This window comes from Pterocles gutturalis, unplaced genomic scaffold (assembly GCF_000699245.1).
Source record: "Pterocles gutturalis isolate BGI_N339 unplaced genomic scaffold, ASM69924v1 scaffold341, whole genome shotgun sequence".
Taxonomy (NCBI): Eukaryota; Metazoa; Chordata; class Aves; order Pterocliformes; family Pteroclidae; genus Pterocles; species Pterocles gutturalis.
Genome location: NW_010102660.1, coordinates 20,102 through 36,230, shown reverse-complemented (window position 1 = coordinate 36,230; position 16,129 = coordinate 20,102). Strand labels below are relative to the sequence as shown.

At 44.4% G+C, this 16,129-nt stretch overlaps 1 protein-coding gene across 1 annotated transcript; it reads left to right on the top strand.

Annotated features, from left to right (window-relative positions):
* Positions 1 to 3,456: 3,456 nt before the first annotated feature.
* Positions 3,457 to 15,709, top strand: EFHC1 (EF-hand domain (C-terminal) containing 1; the record flags this gene model as incomplete). Its single annotated transcript, XM_010086354.1, has 10 exons — positions 3,457 to 3,678; positions 5,256 to 5,543; positions 7,308 to 7,457; positions 9,073 to 9,265; positions 9,586 to 9,806; positions 10,593 to 10,733; positions 11,960 to 12,173; positions 12,633 to 12,780; positions 13,570 to 13,786; positions 15,638 to 15,709. Coding segments are annotated over 10 exons (1,866 nt in total), but the record flags the coding sequence as incomplete, so codon positions are not given.
* Between the last annotated feature and the right edge of the window lie 420 nt (positions 15,710 to 16,129).

Sequence of the window (16,129 nt, the reverse complement as noted above, 5' to 3'; positions counted from 1 at the left end):
CCCAAACCATTCTATGATTCAGTGATTTTATTAACTGATGCTCTAGAACCTGAGAACCTGATAGTTTTCAGAGAACTGGTATCCCTCCACAGGACTGATACCACCACAGCCTCCAGAATCCTCTTGAGGAAGTGAGACCCTCTCAGCCGTTCCTTGGAAGAAGTAGTTTCGTCCTCATCTTCTGCACTTGAATTGATACCTAAACAAGGAAGCAACCTCTCTTTTTTCCCCATTCTCAACAGCCCACACACTGAGGATCTGATAACCCCAAATCCTCCCAATATTCTTTTGATAAAGCCGTACCACAGAGCAGAATTGATACTCCCTGAGCTCCTCCCAGTACTTCTTCAGAGCAGCTGACAGCTTTACCCTTCCTTTTCCCTGGGAAACTAAAATCTTGAGCCTTGACACCATTGCTCAACTTCAACTCAATGTTACCAATGTCAGTCTGAGAAGCCAATATCCTTGAACTTTCCCAGCTGCTTCCCTCAGAAGCAATGCTTCCAGACTTTTGTAGGGAACAGATAGACCGGGGCATGCCTGACGTTTCCCTGGAGTTTGATATCCTTAAGAACAGGCTTCTCCATTTCCACAGGGCTCTGTACTCCAGGTGAGGCCCCTTCTTCCCCGTTCCCTCCCAACACATCCAAGTTGCTTGGTCATCAGGAGAATATTCTAATTCTCCCTTCCATCTCCTGCCACTACAATGCTCCTGGTATTTCTAGAGGACACTCCAGCATTTCCTAGGTATCCTTGTGACGGAAATTTCTATAACTTTCTATTGCTCCTCAGATGGAGTGGGGAGGAACCTCTAAAGGATCTTAACAACACTAAGAGATCTAGTGGTCCTGTCCTGCTAGTGGTGGTGGTGTCACCAATATCTGTTTGACAGATGTCCTCTTGACGTGATGTGCTCTTGACAAGGACTGTGTCATGGTGTCCTTTTGGAAACCCGGTCCAGATCATTCTGGATACTTTCGTGGGAACCCCTCTTTCTAGGACCCTCTCTTATTTTCATTCTGCTTGTGTGTGGATAAGGATTACCCAAGGATAAATTGTCACTGTACCAGTCTTAGTGGTGCCATCCAGCATGAATGAACTTTTTTCTAAGTCAGTGACGACTGAGTTCTTCATTTACTCATAGTGAATACTCTTCTTAATCATGCAGTAACAAAGGTTATCTCAGAATTATTCTCACCTTAATAATATTATTTCCTCAATGCCATTTATAACATCTTGGAAATCTGCAATGCAAATTTCTGCCCCTAGCAAAACATTATTTCCTCTATCAGTAAAATCCTGCCTGCTTTAGTCATGCGACTGCTTCTACTGACTTCAGCAGTGCTCTGTGTATACAAGAGACACCCACAGGACTTAGCAGAGCAGATCGTTATTTTAGCCTAACTAGAAGCGTTGAACTACTGGTAATGTTTTAAGGAGATCTGGACTCCAGAAATGGCTTTGTGGTGTTCCTCAGGATGAGCCCTAGTGAGTGCTATCAACTCCCTTTGCCTCACTTTTCCAGTCTATAAAATAGGCATCACAATGGTTTTTTTCCAAGTGAATGCTGAGTACAGCTGAAGAAAACCTCTGTGTTGAAATAAGATCGTATTGTTATTGCTTAGTGCTGGCGTGACAGAAACAGAGGCACTGGGAGGGGGAACAGCATTTATGTGAAGAGTTATAGACTTGGTAAAAAGAAGGACTTAATTCAGTGGAATTTCTTCAGATATGGACTGGCAGCAACTGAGATTAGGAGTTTACATTCTGGGTTTTCCCTTTTAAATTTACATTAGTCACCTGATACTGGGAGATGTTGTCTGGCATCTAGGCTCGCTTGGGAGTCTTACGAATTGACGAGGTGTTTTCTTTAGGCTACTGTGAGTCCTTAAAAGCCTGTGCACTTTTGAAAAACACTGATATTGCCCAATTTACTGACAAACATCCCGTTTTTTCTCTAATATTTTCCCCACAGCTTTCCCTTGGTATTTATTTAACAGAAGGAAATGGCAGTTTGGTGGCAGAGCTAATGTTTATAACACATTCTGCTAACATGTCTTCAGTAAACTCCCTTGTTTTCACCTGAACCTGTTTCCATAACTGCTCTCTCCACGGCATTTACAAGATCTGTAGTACCAGTTTAAAGAGAAAACAGGCAATTATGTGAAATTCAAGTGGGGCCTCGAAGGTAGAAATAAGATTAGAGGCTTAACCATGAGGGGTGAGGGAGGGGGTGGAGAAGAAGTGATTCACATGCCTGAGGTTGGACTGATGGCAAGAGTGGGTCTGGAAAAAGGAGCTGAAACTTGTTCCTTCAGTGCTAGAAATGCGTACGACTCTGTTTTACTTGGCAAAAGTCAAGGTAAAGTCAGGGATTTGATTATCAAGGACTCACAATTTCTCCTGCTTTGTCTGGAGCATTAAATATTGAAAACCCTGTGGGACCAGCTAGGCACGTGTTATTTCAAATATTTTTGGGATTGCAGATGGGATATAGCAAATTGAGCAGTTTGGTGTCACTCAAATCCAATCCTAATCTTCAGTAGTGAAGAACAGAACCGGGCTGACAGAGATCAGGTCCTGTTCACAGCTCTGACATTTTCTTGTTGTGTGTCCTTAAGCAAAGCAGGGACCTTCCTGTGCCATCTGGATAATTATTTATCTTGAAGAGCAAAGATAGGCTCCAGGCAGCTCAAAATCAAGATTAAACCAACAAACCAAAAAATACCAGGGGAATCCTATAGTCAACATTATACAGTGCTCACATAGATATAATTCTCATCTTAACAGGCTTCTCATTAATCTGCTGTAGGGTCTTACACTGTGCTTAGAATAGAATAGAGCAGAATAGAATAGAATAATTTCAGTTGGAAGGGACCTACAGCAGCTCATGTGCTTTGATCCATAATTGCAGTTCTGTGAGCATGACACACCTTGATTTAGCCCAGCAAAGAAAATCCTGTGACTATCATCCCCAAGAGAGGGTTAACAAAACAAATAGTGATGGAAAACACAGAGGATGCGCGTGTAATAGTCAAGGGAGCGCCGTAAGGCAATAACAGAGTGATGTCCCCTGGTGCTCTGTACTGCCATAACACAGAGGAGGGAACAAAGAGTTTGTGAGATAAATACTAGAGCAGATAAAGTTCTGGCACCCCATTCTAAGCACTGAGAATTGTGGCAATAGGGAAATTAAGTAATTTAAGCTCTTGGGGGCGGTCTGTGCCAGTGCTAGGATTTAAGTTCACTCTGATGCTTTGTTCCTCCAGCCACTTACTGCTTTTTCAGCTTTGATCTAAATGTAAAATCTGATTGTAAATAACTGCTGCAGTAAGTTATAATAAAATGTTGGGATTGCATTCTGGATATTACACACTTTTGCTGTTTTTCTGGGCCATCAGTAGCCGTATCTACTAAGTGCATGCAGTATTTTAACAGCTGGTTTTTCTTCCACAGAAAACATCTTTTCATCGGTCCCAGACACTGGGCTACAAAAATGGATATGCCTTTTCTCGGCTGCCAACAGTGGGGATCGGTGGGGAGCGACTTTATGTGAATCAGCTTTCTCAAGCTGAATTAGATGAATTATCCAACACGAGACCCACGCTGACCTACGGGCCAGCCAAGCAGGCTCCGCCTTCAACCTTCATTCCAGCACACGTGGCTTTTGACAAAAAGGTATAAAGAAGCTTATTCCAGGAATATTGCTGGCCAAATTCAGAGACATAAACAGTCAGCTCCAGGGTTCATGGGACAGCGTACAGCAGTTTTCAGATGCCATAGCCCTTAGTCAGAGACAGCTGAACCCCAGACTGAAAGAGGCTTTCTTTGCTCGGGAGGAGGATTATAATACGTAAACGATGTAAGACATTCCCTGCAAGTTACGCTAGAGTATTTCCAGCAGGCGTTGCAAAAGAAGTTTGATTAACTCTGAAAAGCTTCAGTTTATAACCACTGCCCTGTAAACCACAGCCTCGCCTTCAGTGTTTCCAAAACTATATTGAGATTGTAACTGAGCTGAAACTGTAAAAACCGTTAGACTGTTTAGCTGTGCTCTATTTAAGCTTGTGCTTGTCACCACAGTGTGTTACAGCCTGTACAGCTCCGTTAGTCCTTCCTGCCTTACATCTTGGTGATCATATCAGACTAGGAGGTGGCTATATATCTTCTTGGAGCAGTCCCAAGCTGACCCTTGATTTTAAACGTGCCAGTCGCACAGACTGGCGAGAGCTGCAGCCACAGACGGAGCAGTTGCTGCAGAGCGTGCGAGACTCCGCAGACCCGAGCATGTGCAGGGTCTGCATGCTGCCAGGCACGCTTGGAAAGGCAGTCTGCAGCCAACCCTCAGCCCATCTGTGAGACAGGCTGGGGAACAGATGTGCCGTGTTAATTACTGAGGCTATTCCTTCAAAGTAATGTAGATGTTGCCGTTTAATCTGTCAGATACTTCTCTGCCCCTTCGTTCAAGCCAGAGTAGCAGCAGGGGCCCCAGTGCTGCTGGGGGAAGTCACGGTCCCTTTTGAAGCACTTTTGCTGGCTGGTAGGAACTTGCTGGCTTTATCGTCACTTAATTACCAAGGCCTCTGGGTTGATGCAGGCTGGTTATACAAGGGCTGGTTGGCCACCTACATCCTCTTAGGGGCATTGAATGATCTTAGAAGGAAAATTCCTCATATTTCTGCCAAGCATAGGAACTGTGACTGAGTGGCTTTTGGCAGGGTGCATTTTCTTTGCACCCTGTTTTTTTTGTCCTTGTTTCTCCAGCACAGATTAACTTTTGCTGCCAGTGTTGCATAGATATGACTTCAGAGGATCCATGCAGATTTTAAAATCCACTGATGTGGTTAAACTCTTTACTAAAATCTAATAGTTTCTCTAAATCAGGGGCTGCAAAGCTGACAATAGGAAAGGAAGTCTTGTGTGTCAATAAACTAGATTACTGGCAGCAACCAAGCACCTGGCAGTAGATGAAATAGCAGGTGATCAAGGAGGAGTAGGGAAAAGGCTATATTTTTTTACACCTGTCTCACATGTACCAAATTTGTAAAAGGCAGGTCTTGATAAAAGCCCTCATGATGCCTCTGCCATCAGTCACAGATTAGGCTACAGTTGGCTTTGATGATTTTATAGATTACAATCCAATAATTTTGCACTGCCAAAGCACATTACCAATAAATTATTTGTCTTAATAGACTAATTGTGGTGTTCATTTTTTTTTTTTTTTCTTTCCCTTTGGGATACTGCCCCTTTGACAGATTTTGAAGTTTGATGCCTATTTCCAGGAAGATGTTCCTTTCTCTGCAGAAGAGCATTACCGGATCCGCCAAGTGGGCATCTATTACTATTTGGAAGATGACAGCATGACCGTCATCGAGCCTGTTGTGAAGAACTCTGGTCTTACTCAAGGCAAGCTTATCAGACGCCACCGGGTGCCCAAGAATGACAAGGGGGAGCATTACCACTGGAAAGATCTGAATCGGGGCATGAACATCACCATGTATGGCAGGACGTACCGCATAGTCGACTGCGACCTATTCACGCAGGTGTGTTGCTTGTTCTGAGAACACTGATGCAGAGAATCCCTGGAATTACAGGTGGCCAGACCTGATTGAGTCCTGTAGCTGTAGCTTTCAGAATAAGGTGGTTTGCAATCTTTAATTTTCCTTTTTGTGAAGACTTCTTTCTTCAGATCAAGGTTTGATATTTGCTGAGGGCATATTAATTACTCAGTATTGTTGCCCCAGGGATGCTGGGAGTCCATCCTTTGTCCTCAGGACTTCTTACAATATAAAGTCTAAGTTCATTTCTGTGTGTACAACAGTTTAACTGCTTAGAGTCCAGATGAAACATTGTGCACAGGTGAGAGGGAAATTACTGATACTCTTTGCTGACTTAATACTCTTCTGTTAAGAGTAGGGGAAGGGAATGCAGTCAGTAACTGCACCCATCTACAGCCAAGCCAGAAGAGTGGTTGAGAATCGTGGTATGAACTGACCTTTCTAAGAGAGCTTACTCACTGCCTGCTTCTCTATTTCTGGCTATTTCTGTACCAGTAAATGAGATAATAACAATCCAATAACAAATACTGGTATACTAGTATGCTGTTAGATTGTCCTCAGTATAATCTCGACCCTGGTCAAGTACTATTCTTCCAAGCAATTCCCAGGAGCAGTCCAGGAGTTAGAATGCTCCAGGGACCATTCCCAATAGGTGAGTTACGTGCAGCCAACCTGTCCTGGAGGCTGAGAGAGTTTAGATGCAGGCTGTTCCTTGCCAGTTGGCCTCAGTGTCCAAAAATACTTCCAAGCATGTATCATATATTGGTATATATGTGGCTGTTGAGAACATATGGGGACAGCTCTGCTGGAACTGAATGACTGTTAAAGTCAGTTCACATCAAATGAAGAGCTGGTCCTCATGTTATTGTTGGTTAGTTGATAGAAAACATGAAATGAGCCATGTGGGTCTACATCTCAAGGCCACTAGTCTATTTATCATTAATTGGCATCCTCCAGACCAGAAAATAGTGAATCTGAAAGGGTGAACCTGCCTTGTGAGTCTTCAGAGTGATCTCACGTGCCTGTTGGAGAAGTTTGCATTGGTGCTTCCTGGGCTGAATGCTTTCATGAGCCACTTCCCCAGACCAAAAAGGGAAGAAGTCCATTGACTTCAGCGGTTGGTTTGGGTGACTGATGTGAGTACACAAGTAATAACTCTTAGAGTTTATTGATGCATCCAAGCGAAACAAAAAATCCCTTTATAAACAAGCAGATATCCCTCTTTCTGTGGGAAAAGTGCTCCTCCTGAAAGACAGAATGAAGCTGCCGCTCTGGCACATATCCTCATGGCCTGAAGGGCCTTGGTGGGTCGAGTGTGGGTAACACTAACTTCCACTGTCTGACACACTGGGGAGCCCTAGATCTCTTGCAAATTCAGACTGACTGCATCTGTGGTTATGCACTAATTTAATCTTTTTTTGTTTACATAAAAGAGACCAACTGACAGTTATCCTCCGTTTAAAGCCCTAAGGCCAAAGAAAACTGTGCTTAAGTAAAACCTGAGTTAGGATGTTGAGGACAGGACTGCTCTGATTAATTAAAGGGTAAGCAAAGATAAAAAGCAGCTTAAACAGGAACATCTTGGTCATATTCTATTATATTTGCTATAGAATTAATACTCCTGCAGCCTGGTGGTCTGTGAGGAATGAACTTGCAGTATTCTGACAGCACTCAGCCCATCTGTAATCTCTAGTTGCCTCTTACCTTCAGAACTCACAGCAGCATTAATAACTCAGATTATCTTCCTAGGTGTTCCTGGAGAGCCAAGGAATTGAACTGAACCCTCCAGAGAAAATGGTTTTTGATCCTTACACAGAACAGCGTCGGATGCCTTTGCGCAAGTACATCACGCCATCAGATTTTGACCAGCTCAAACAGTTTCTGACTTACGACAAGCAGGTGAGAAAGCTGGTAGTGATTACCCACATTACAGACTACATGTATTATTGAAACCTGAGTCTTGTGAGCATCTGCAACCTTACTCATTCTAAAAAGTCTCAGTCTGCTGAACAGAGTCCAGATTTGCTCCTTTCTTGGCTTTAGCGGGAAACAAAATTTTTAATGTTTTTGCTGGGCTTTGTGCCTTGTAAACGGCTTCTCTTTGGATTGCAGAGCCTACACTCTAGATCCTCCATTTCTCTCTTGCTTTCCGTTGGGATGAGATAAACCACCTGCCTTGGGAAGTTAGCAGCCAGATACAGTTCTGTTATGAATGGGCGTGCTGTATCCTCTCCTCTCTCCTCCAAAACATTGATGCCAGGTGCCAGAGGGGAATATTTCATTTTCACAAATGTCACTTGCTCTGACTGAATTCTCCCTGTGCACACAGTTTACTAACACTCTCTTCCCTGCTCTCCTCTGGATCTTCTTCTTTGCATCTAGCAACAACGTAAGAAACCCTGTGGACTACATCTATAATAGATAATAAAACAGGGCCAGGACACAACCTAAATTCTGCATGTTGTCCCTGGCCAGCTGTCAATCAAACAGCTCCTGGTCATAAGCTAGGTGCTAGCACAAGCCAATATCATACCCAGTTGCCATTTGGATATGGTCACCCTGTTTTGAGGGGAGCAGACAGTTTTTCTGTGTGGTTGCAAGCTGGGCCATGCCTACCATTTTACTGCCAGTTTGGCCTTAGTGACTCAAGTCTGTGCTGGGCCAACTCTGCCTGCAATGGCTGTTGGGCTGCCTGGTTAGGAGCTGTACCTTGGGGAACTCTTGAGCATTGCAGTGTGAGGAGTTTGATTTCTGGGGCATTAAAAGATGGTATTTCCACTAGGAAGAAATAAGATGGGGTCTGCAGTGAATACAGCCTCCTCAGGACTGCTGAGTGCTTTCCCCTCTTCCTTCCTCAGCATAAGAGCAGGAAAGAATTGCCCATGAAACCTCTTAAGAGGTTTAGAAGTCAAAACAAGATGCTGTCTTGCTGTATTAAGTTTCATTATAAAAATCACTGCCCTTAAGACTACTTCCCTACTCATTCCTTGGAAATTATTTTCTGCTGCTTTTTCATCACTTCCCCCTCCCCCCACATTTTTCCTCATGTTTCCTAAACTCAATTTCTTGTCTTAGTAGAAACTGTTCTCTCTCATGTGCTGTTTTCAAGATGAGCCACACCTGTCCATCTCTGGAGGTCCCTGCTGTCCTTCCCACTGCTGCCTCAGCAGCCCATTCATCCCAGTGCCCACAGTACAAGGGCTTGGTTCTTAGAATCACAGAATGGTTTGGGTTGGAAGGGACCTTAAAGATCATCCAGTTCCAACCCCCTGCCATGGGCAGGGACACCTCCCACCAGCCCAGGTTGCCCAAAGCCTCATCCAGCCTGGCCTTGAACCCCTCCAGGGATGGGGCATCCACAGCTTCTCTGGGCAACCTGTTCTTCTGTACCTTGCAGAGAAGATTGCTGAAATGCCTCCATCACCCAACACATTTCAACGCACTTCATTTGGACAAAGCATTAGGGATTCTAATCCGTGTTTGTTTTCTCTGCCCCTTTTTTTCTCCACCATAGGTCCTTCGCTTCTATGCCATGTGGGATGACACTGGCAGCATGTTTGGTGAGAATCGGTCTTGCGTCATCCATTACTTCTTAGCAGATGATACAGTGGAGGTTCGGGAAGTCTACAAGCAAAATGATGGTAGAGACCCATTCCCAGTACTGATAAGACGCCAACGCTTGCCCAAAACCTTTGTGGACAAGAAAAGTAAGTTTAGATTGGCCAGCCCATCTGCCTGTGCTAAAATGCCTTGGTGGATAGACACATATGTGGTGTCTGTGTCAGAGGTACACCAAGTCTGGAGAATTTATGCTGAGAACACTCCCAAGTGTCATCAGTTTCTGGCCAAAGAAAAGTTATTTAAATTACAACTAAATTCTTTATCTTTTGGGAAACAGTGGCAGGACAGCAGTACCAACAGTTCCCTGGGGCTATTTATACAGCTTGTTTTTGTGTCCTTTTTCACTAGGAAACATTAACATTGACCTGATTGATTTATTTTTTCCTTTTGCTCCCTTTTTCCTTAGAGACATTCCCAAGCTGTGTGCTGGAGATCTCTGATCAGGAGGTACTTGAGTGGTACACAGCTAAAGATTTTGCTGTCGGCAAATCCACCACCCTCCTTGGACGCACCTTCTTCATCTATGACTGCGATGAGTTCACACGAAACTTCTATCGTGACAAATTTGGCATCACAGACTTACAGCCAGTGGACGTAAAGGAGAAACCACTTGAGGAAGTTCCACAGGTACTGCAAACAATTTCTCAAAGGAAAGGAGGGAAGGAAGCAGTTGGTATAAGCTCTTAAAGTAAAGTTAGTAAGAACCTATAGTAACCAAGTTCAGCTTGAAGAAAAGAGCAAGGAACTTGAAAAAGACAAGGCAAGAATGGTCATAATCAATCTAAAAATGTAAGTCCTCTGAAACTGTTGATTTCTAATACTGTAAAGGAGAAAACACTTAGCTTACAGTGATAGAAAGAACTCTGATTAGGTCTATACTAGAAAATTAAACCGTATCAGGGTTTGTTTTTGTCTGGGAAGCCAACTGTCACAGTCTGTCTGCACTCATACTACTAAACTCTCTTTAACTCTCCAAATAGGATTGCTAAGTCCAAACTGCCTACTGTGGATGGTCACAGCCCCTGTTACCTCCCAAACTGAACCTAGGAATGGTTTGGAGTGCTAGCTGCCCTAAACCACAAACATGATCGGGATTACGTTAACAGTCTATGCTGATTGAGTTCCTGTGCACAAGAAGGTTTAGTTATCAGTATAGCCATAATCTCTTTATTCAGAGAAATTACCTGGCTTTCTGACTTTCGGATTGTCTTTATTCTCTTAAATATTTCTACAATTAAGGGGTCTAACACATGGCTGGGCTAATAGCGTCTCTAGTGGGCAGGATGTCACAGCTGTTGCTACCTGGTGACAGAAGATTTATTTCCAAACAAATATTTTCTGATAAGCCATCTTGCAAACATTGTCTTGTTCTTAGTTTCAGCTGCTTATGCTTGATATCTCCTCTGGATGCAGGCAATTCCTCCTTATAATGGTTTTGGCACCCTTGAAGACTCTCTTCAGAACTGCTTTTCTCTGTTTCCAAAACCTCCCCGGAAAGATATAATTAAGATGTTAGAGAATGACCACAAGGTCCTGCGATACCAGGTGGCCCTGGTAAGTGCTTTCCTTGATCGTATAATGCCGGCTTATGCTGTAGAGTCAGAAGGATGAGGGGAACAGCCTGCTCAGACAAGGCTGTTAGCAAATTCTCCTCTGTGCTGGTGGGAAAAGAGAGTTCCCCAAAGCCAACACAAGTGCCCCTCAGGGGATGCTGTTGAGTTATTGTGTACTTGCTGAGACAATTAGCAACACACAAAGGTAGAAAAAAAAAAAACAAGGCCAGAAAGTACAAAACAGCCATGCTACAAAACCACAGCCATTTATGGAATAACTCCCACTGACATCAGCATGTGACAGATGGCCCTAACTGAAACGGCATTGCAACCGGGCACCGTGCCTCCGCCTGCCTTCAACTGCTGCCACGAGCGTGAGTTTGCTGCCTCTCTGCTGCTGGCTCCCAGCACCTGGCCTTCTCCGGGCTGGTCCTGGCCACAGCAGCCAGTAAAGGGGCTGTGCTGGCAGAGCTGGGGAATCCACGAGGACGGTGCTTTCCACCCACGACAATGGCATTCAGGCCCTGGCCTTTGTGGCAGCTTTACAGTCGGTTTATGCAAGGAGCCTCTGGCACGTCCAGCAGTAGCAATGGCATTTCCTGTGCTGCCTGGTGCCTGCCCCCTCCAAACACTCAGGGTGAATAAGGGCTGATTTCTTTTGCCTATTGTGCAGGAGTTCCTAAAGGTCACAGCTGACGAGTTCTGATCCACTTCATTTTTAAACTAAGCTAGTAAACCCACTGGTGTGTCAGGGGAGTGTCTTTCTGTGACTAAGAGCTGGAAGCAGCAACCAACCTCTCTCAGGCACTTATTATAATGAAAAATATAACTTTAACACTAAATTTTACAGCCATTCTCTCTCTCTGATGAATCATACTGTATAGGATATTCCTTTCTCTTGGATTACTCAGTCTGTGGAAACACTGAATATACTTGGTCACTGCAGCCCAGATTCTGCTTCTTTTAGCCTGACTGGAGCAAGTAAACTTTGAAATTCAGATCTTTAATGCTGTCTAGGGCTTTGTTACACTATGTCAGCATGTCTGGAGCTTTTGGCCTACATCAAGTGCTTTGTTTAGTCACTATAGTGACTTTTTTATATAGCTGTAAAGAACAAAGCTCTGAGCTCTGGGTGCTTATGAGTCGCTTACTAGGTACTCCTAAGCACCCCAGGAAAGAAAAAACTGCTTGAAATGTTCTTTTCCAAAGCCACTACCTTTCCTCTAGGAATCACCAAACCCTGAGGACAGAAAGCGTCGTTTCATCCTCTCTTATTTCCTCTCCAATGACATGATCAGTATTTATGAACCTCCAGTCCGTAACTCTGGCATCATTGGAGGCAAATACTTACAAAAGACCAGAGTTGCCAAACCAGGATCTACTCCAGACAATGCCACGTACTATGAGCCCTTTGACTTCACCATCGGTTCTACAATTGAAGGTAAATTCCAGTCTGGACTGATATTACTTTCTGAGCTTTGGTCTTCGGTGCCTGCTCTGATATGTCATTTATTGCACGGACAGTGTATAAACCTTCCTTCACTTGTAAGATCTCTTTTTTGGGTCTCATCACATTTGAGTTTCCAGATCACCAGCTGGTGTACACTGATATAACTCTGTTACTGTCAAGGTTTGGACCTGTGAAATAATTAGGAAAGGAGATGTGTTCTCCATAGGATGTGTTCAGTTTACATTTTGGAAAAGCAGCTGCTTTTCTTGCAGCAAAACTCCCTTTAAGTCAGTGAAACCGTTCTTATTTCAAAGACTGAAACAAATAGCAGAGCTCGCTCAAACCTGAGCCCAGCCGTGAGAGAGAAACCAAGCTCTCTCCTGGATAATGAAATGACTTACCCATGCCAAAAGGCAAGTAACACTCTTTTCTTCAATGCTTCTTCCCCAGTGTTTGGCCATAGGTTTTTTATCACAGACGCTGATGAATATGTGCTTAATTACATGGAGAGCAATGCAGAGAGTTTCCCTGCGGCAACACTGCAGTCCATGAGGGACCATTTTCGCCCACGGCGGGTGGCAGAGACGACTGCCAAAAGGTAGGCTTCAAAAAATGGTGGTGTAGAGCTAAATGAGACTCAGGGTTGACCAAGAGGATTTCCAACAGCCTCCGTGGGCTCCAGCCTGCTGTCAAATGCTCCAAGAGCCTGTGTCTGGACACATACAGAGGAGGTCAAGTGTGTACAACATAATGTGGCTGCTGCTGACCCGAAAGCCTTGCGGGACAGCTCTGGCTTAGCAGCAGAGCTACTTTTACAAAAAGACAGTGGTTAACTGTAACAGATGCTGCTTGTGGTATCTGCCTGAGCCACTAGATTGGTGCAGGCTCAGTGGATGGTTGGTGGAGTCTTTTTTTCCCCCATTTGCTCTGGCTGTGCTTATCATCTCATCAAAGCCTAGACCACATCCTCTTTTTTCACTGTCTGGACCCATTTTGGGTGACCCAGTAACAACCTTATTACCTCACAAAACACTTTGGAGTCAGTATCATTGCAGTTCAGGAGCTCTGTCTGAAAACTAGAGCTGCGTGCAGTTCCTGGGACTCTGTGGAGCATGCAAGGAAACTGCCCTTGTCCCAGAGCACTTGCAGACAAAAGGTGCATGGGGGAAATGTCCTGCAAATGGAAAATAGTTTACCCAATGCTCCAAGATAAAGACTTTCATCTCCAAGTCCAAGCTGAGATGAGCTTGCCATAAAAACCAAGCACCCCAGAAGCCTGCTGGGTATTCAGAAATACAGCCGTGGTGGGCAGCCAGCACACTCGTGTCACAGTAAGGCTGCCAGAAGTAGCTTTCACATGAATTCCTGTTCTTCCTTTCTTCTACAGTGACATCCCTGCACTTGGGGCCAGCAAGCAGGAACTGGATGAATTAATTATGCAGGTTCAGGAAGAGCTGAAACTCCATAAGCACTTGAACAACATGAACATTCAAGAGGGATTTCTTCAGTGCGACAAGGATGGCTCTGGCATCCTGGACAAAGCAACATTTTTATCCCTTTGTGACAGCTTGAGCGTGCCGACCAACACCATTCTTCTTAACAAGGTCAGAAGGAAGAGGTGCTGTGTATATTCAATTCCCCTCATATCGCTCTTCCAAAAGAGCTCTTCTACAAACCAAGACTAGCCAGGCGAGACCAACAGCTGCTCTGCCCTATAAAGGGGAACAGCTTCAAGAAAAGGGCAAGAAAGTCCCAATTCAGAAGGGCCTCTGAGCTGTTGGACTGAGCCTGTGTCTCAAAGGAGGAGACAGTAATTGCTCTCCTTTAAGCAAAGGGAAGAAATATTCCCCAGGTTGATCCACAGATGAGCAGCTTCGTGTCTGGCTGCACTATTATGTGAAGCCTGAAAATCCCTGCTGGCTCAGGTTGTGTGTATCATGACAGAGATCAGGGATAGGCTACTGCAGAGTTACCGAGTGTCTGTCATGACTTAAGCCTGACTTGAACTTGAGTAGAGATGACACTGAGGTGCTTAGGGAATGAGCCTTAAGAAAGCTTAGGCACATTCTGGATTTAACAGCAACTGAATTGAAGATTTGAGAACAAAGTATTGTATAAAAAAAATTAGAATCATAACCACTTGGTTAACAGCAGTAAAACATAGGCTTGTTAGGCACTATGAACAACAGCACATGGAGATCACAGTCTGCATAGAGACTGAAGAGAGGAATTAATGCAGCAGGGATGGAGGGTCCTTTCAGGAATATGACTGGCAAGGATGTTTTCTTAGCATAGTGTGATATGCAATAGATTAGTAGCCAATAAAGGCAGAGTTTAAAGAAAACTAGAAACCAGAGGGAGTATTTCCCTTGCAAAACCCCCCACATTTTCTAAACCAGCCAGCCACAAGCATCACAGCCGTGGTTAGAAAGGTGCACAGGCAGGGTATCTATGTCTCTGTGCACCGAATAAAGGCCTTTGACCAGCACTCAGGGCTTTGCTGTACTAGAGTTTATCGGAGACCACTCTGCCCTGAGGATGTCACAATGTGGTGACAGTCCTTCTTCCTTCCTGATTCCACTGGAGAATGGGAGATGAAGTGACATGCCCAAGAGCATGTGGAGAACTGTGACAATTGAGGCTAAACCCCCATGTTTTAACCCCCGGGTAGGACCTACACACTCCCTCTTCTCTCTTGAAATCTTAATAAGAGTGTGCCCAGAGCCCTCCGAAGTGTGGCTGTGCTATAAATTAACCATATGGCAGATGGTTAACTACTGTCTGGATTGGAGAGGAGCACAGCTGTCAGTCACACAAGATCAACCCTAGGAAATCTGTCTCCAAGCGACAAGGGGAAGAAGAATCCTTTCAAGGACCTGTGATATTAGACCTTTTCCATCTCCCTGGGTGTCAAAAGCAGATTAGTTATGCAATTAAGGAAACAAAAGCCCTCTTTCTTCCCCTTAAGCACACAAAGCCTATAGCTCTGTAACACAATGCAGGGTCAGGCACGGATACCAGAACTGGCTCATTAGTAGGGCTGTCTCCGAGCTCAATTATCTGTATCTCCACTTTATCCCATGTGCATGCACCGAGGCGACACTGGTGAACAGTAACTGTTCAGATCCCCTGCTCCCATCCCACTTTTGGCAGAGCTTTCCGTGGGGTTTCAGAAGGATTTGCTGTGGCTTATGTCAGTCTGTTGCCACTGTCATGATACTTACAGGCAATCACGATTAAACTCAAACACTTTAACTCTTCTTGCATAGATTAGTGTCATCTATAAGCACTCAAGGCTACCTGTGATTCAGGACTGCTAACGTGGTAGGCTCCTCCACACAGCAGAATAAGATCTGCTCTGTCACACACAGAGAACTCTGGGCTCTTTCCCCTAAAAAAATAAATGTCCAGCTTCTTCCAACTCTTGATGTTGTTTTGTTTTGTTTTTTCCCCAGCTGATTGACCTATGTTCTTGTGGAGAAGACAAGATAAACTACCGTGACTTCCTGAGAGCCTTCCCCTCATGATCTTTGCCCAGAAACCGAAGCACAAGACCAAGCAATAAAATTCTTAGCTGACTTAAGACATTGGTACTTCAAAAAGGATGCTCTAGTCTTCATCTTTGCTTCACTCACTCTCCCTCTTGCATCCTCCCTAGAGCCAGCTAATTTCACCCTCACTTTATTAACTTTTTTTTCCTTCCAAACCTCTCCCTGCCCTTTTAGCTACCACTAAACTCAACCTTGCAACTGCTGGATATTGAAGTGAAACTCACATGAGAAAAAACTTTGGAGAACCAAAGCAAGGTTCTCCTGTTGATCTCTTCACTTTTTAATACAGTAGGCTTGCTAGAACAAAAGCTCTCTAATGCCTGCAGTGATAACCACTCTAGATTTCTCTTAGAGTTGAAAGGGGCCTTTCACCTTCAAGCAGTGAAGATTGCTAGT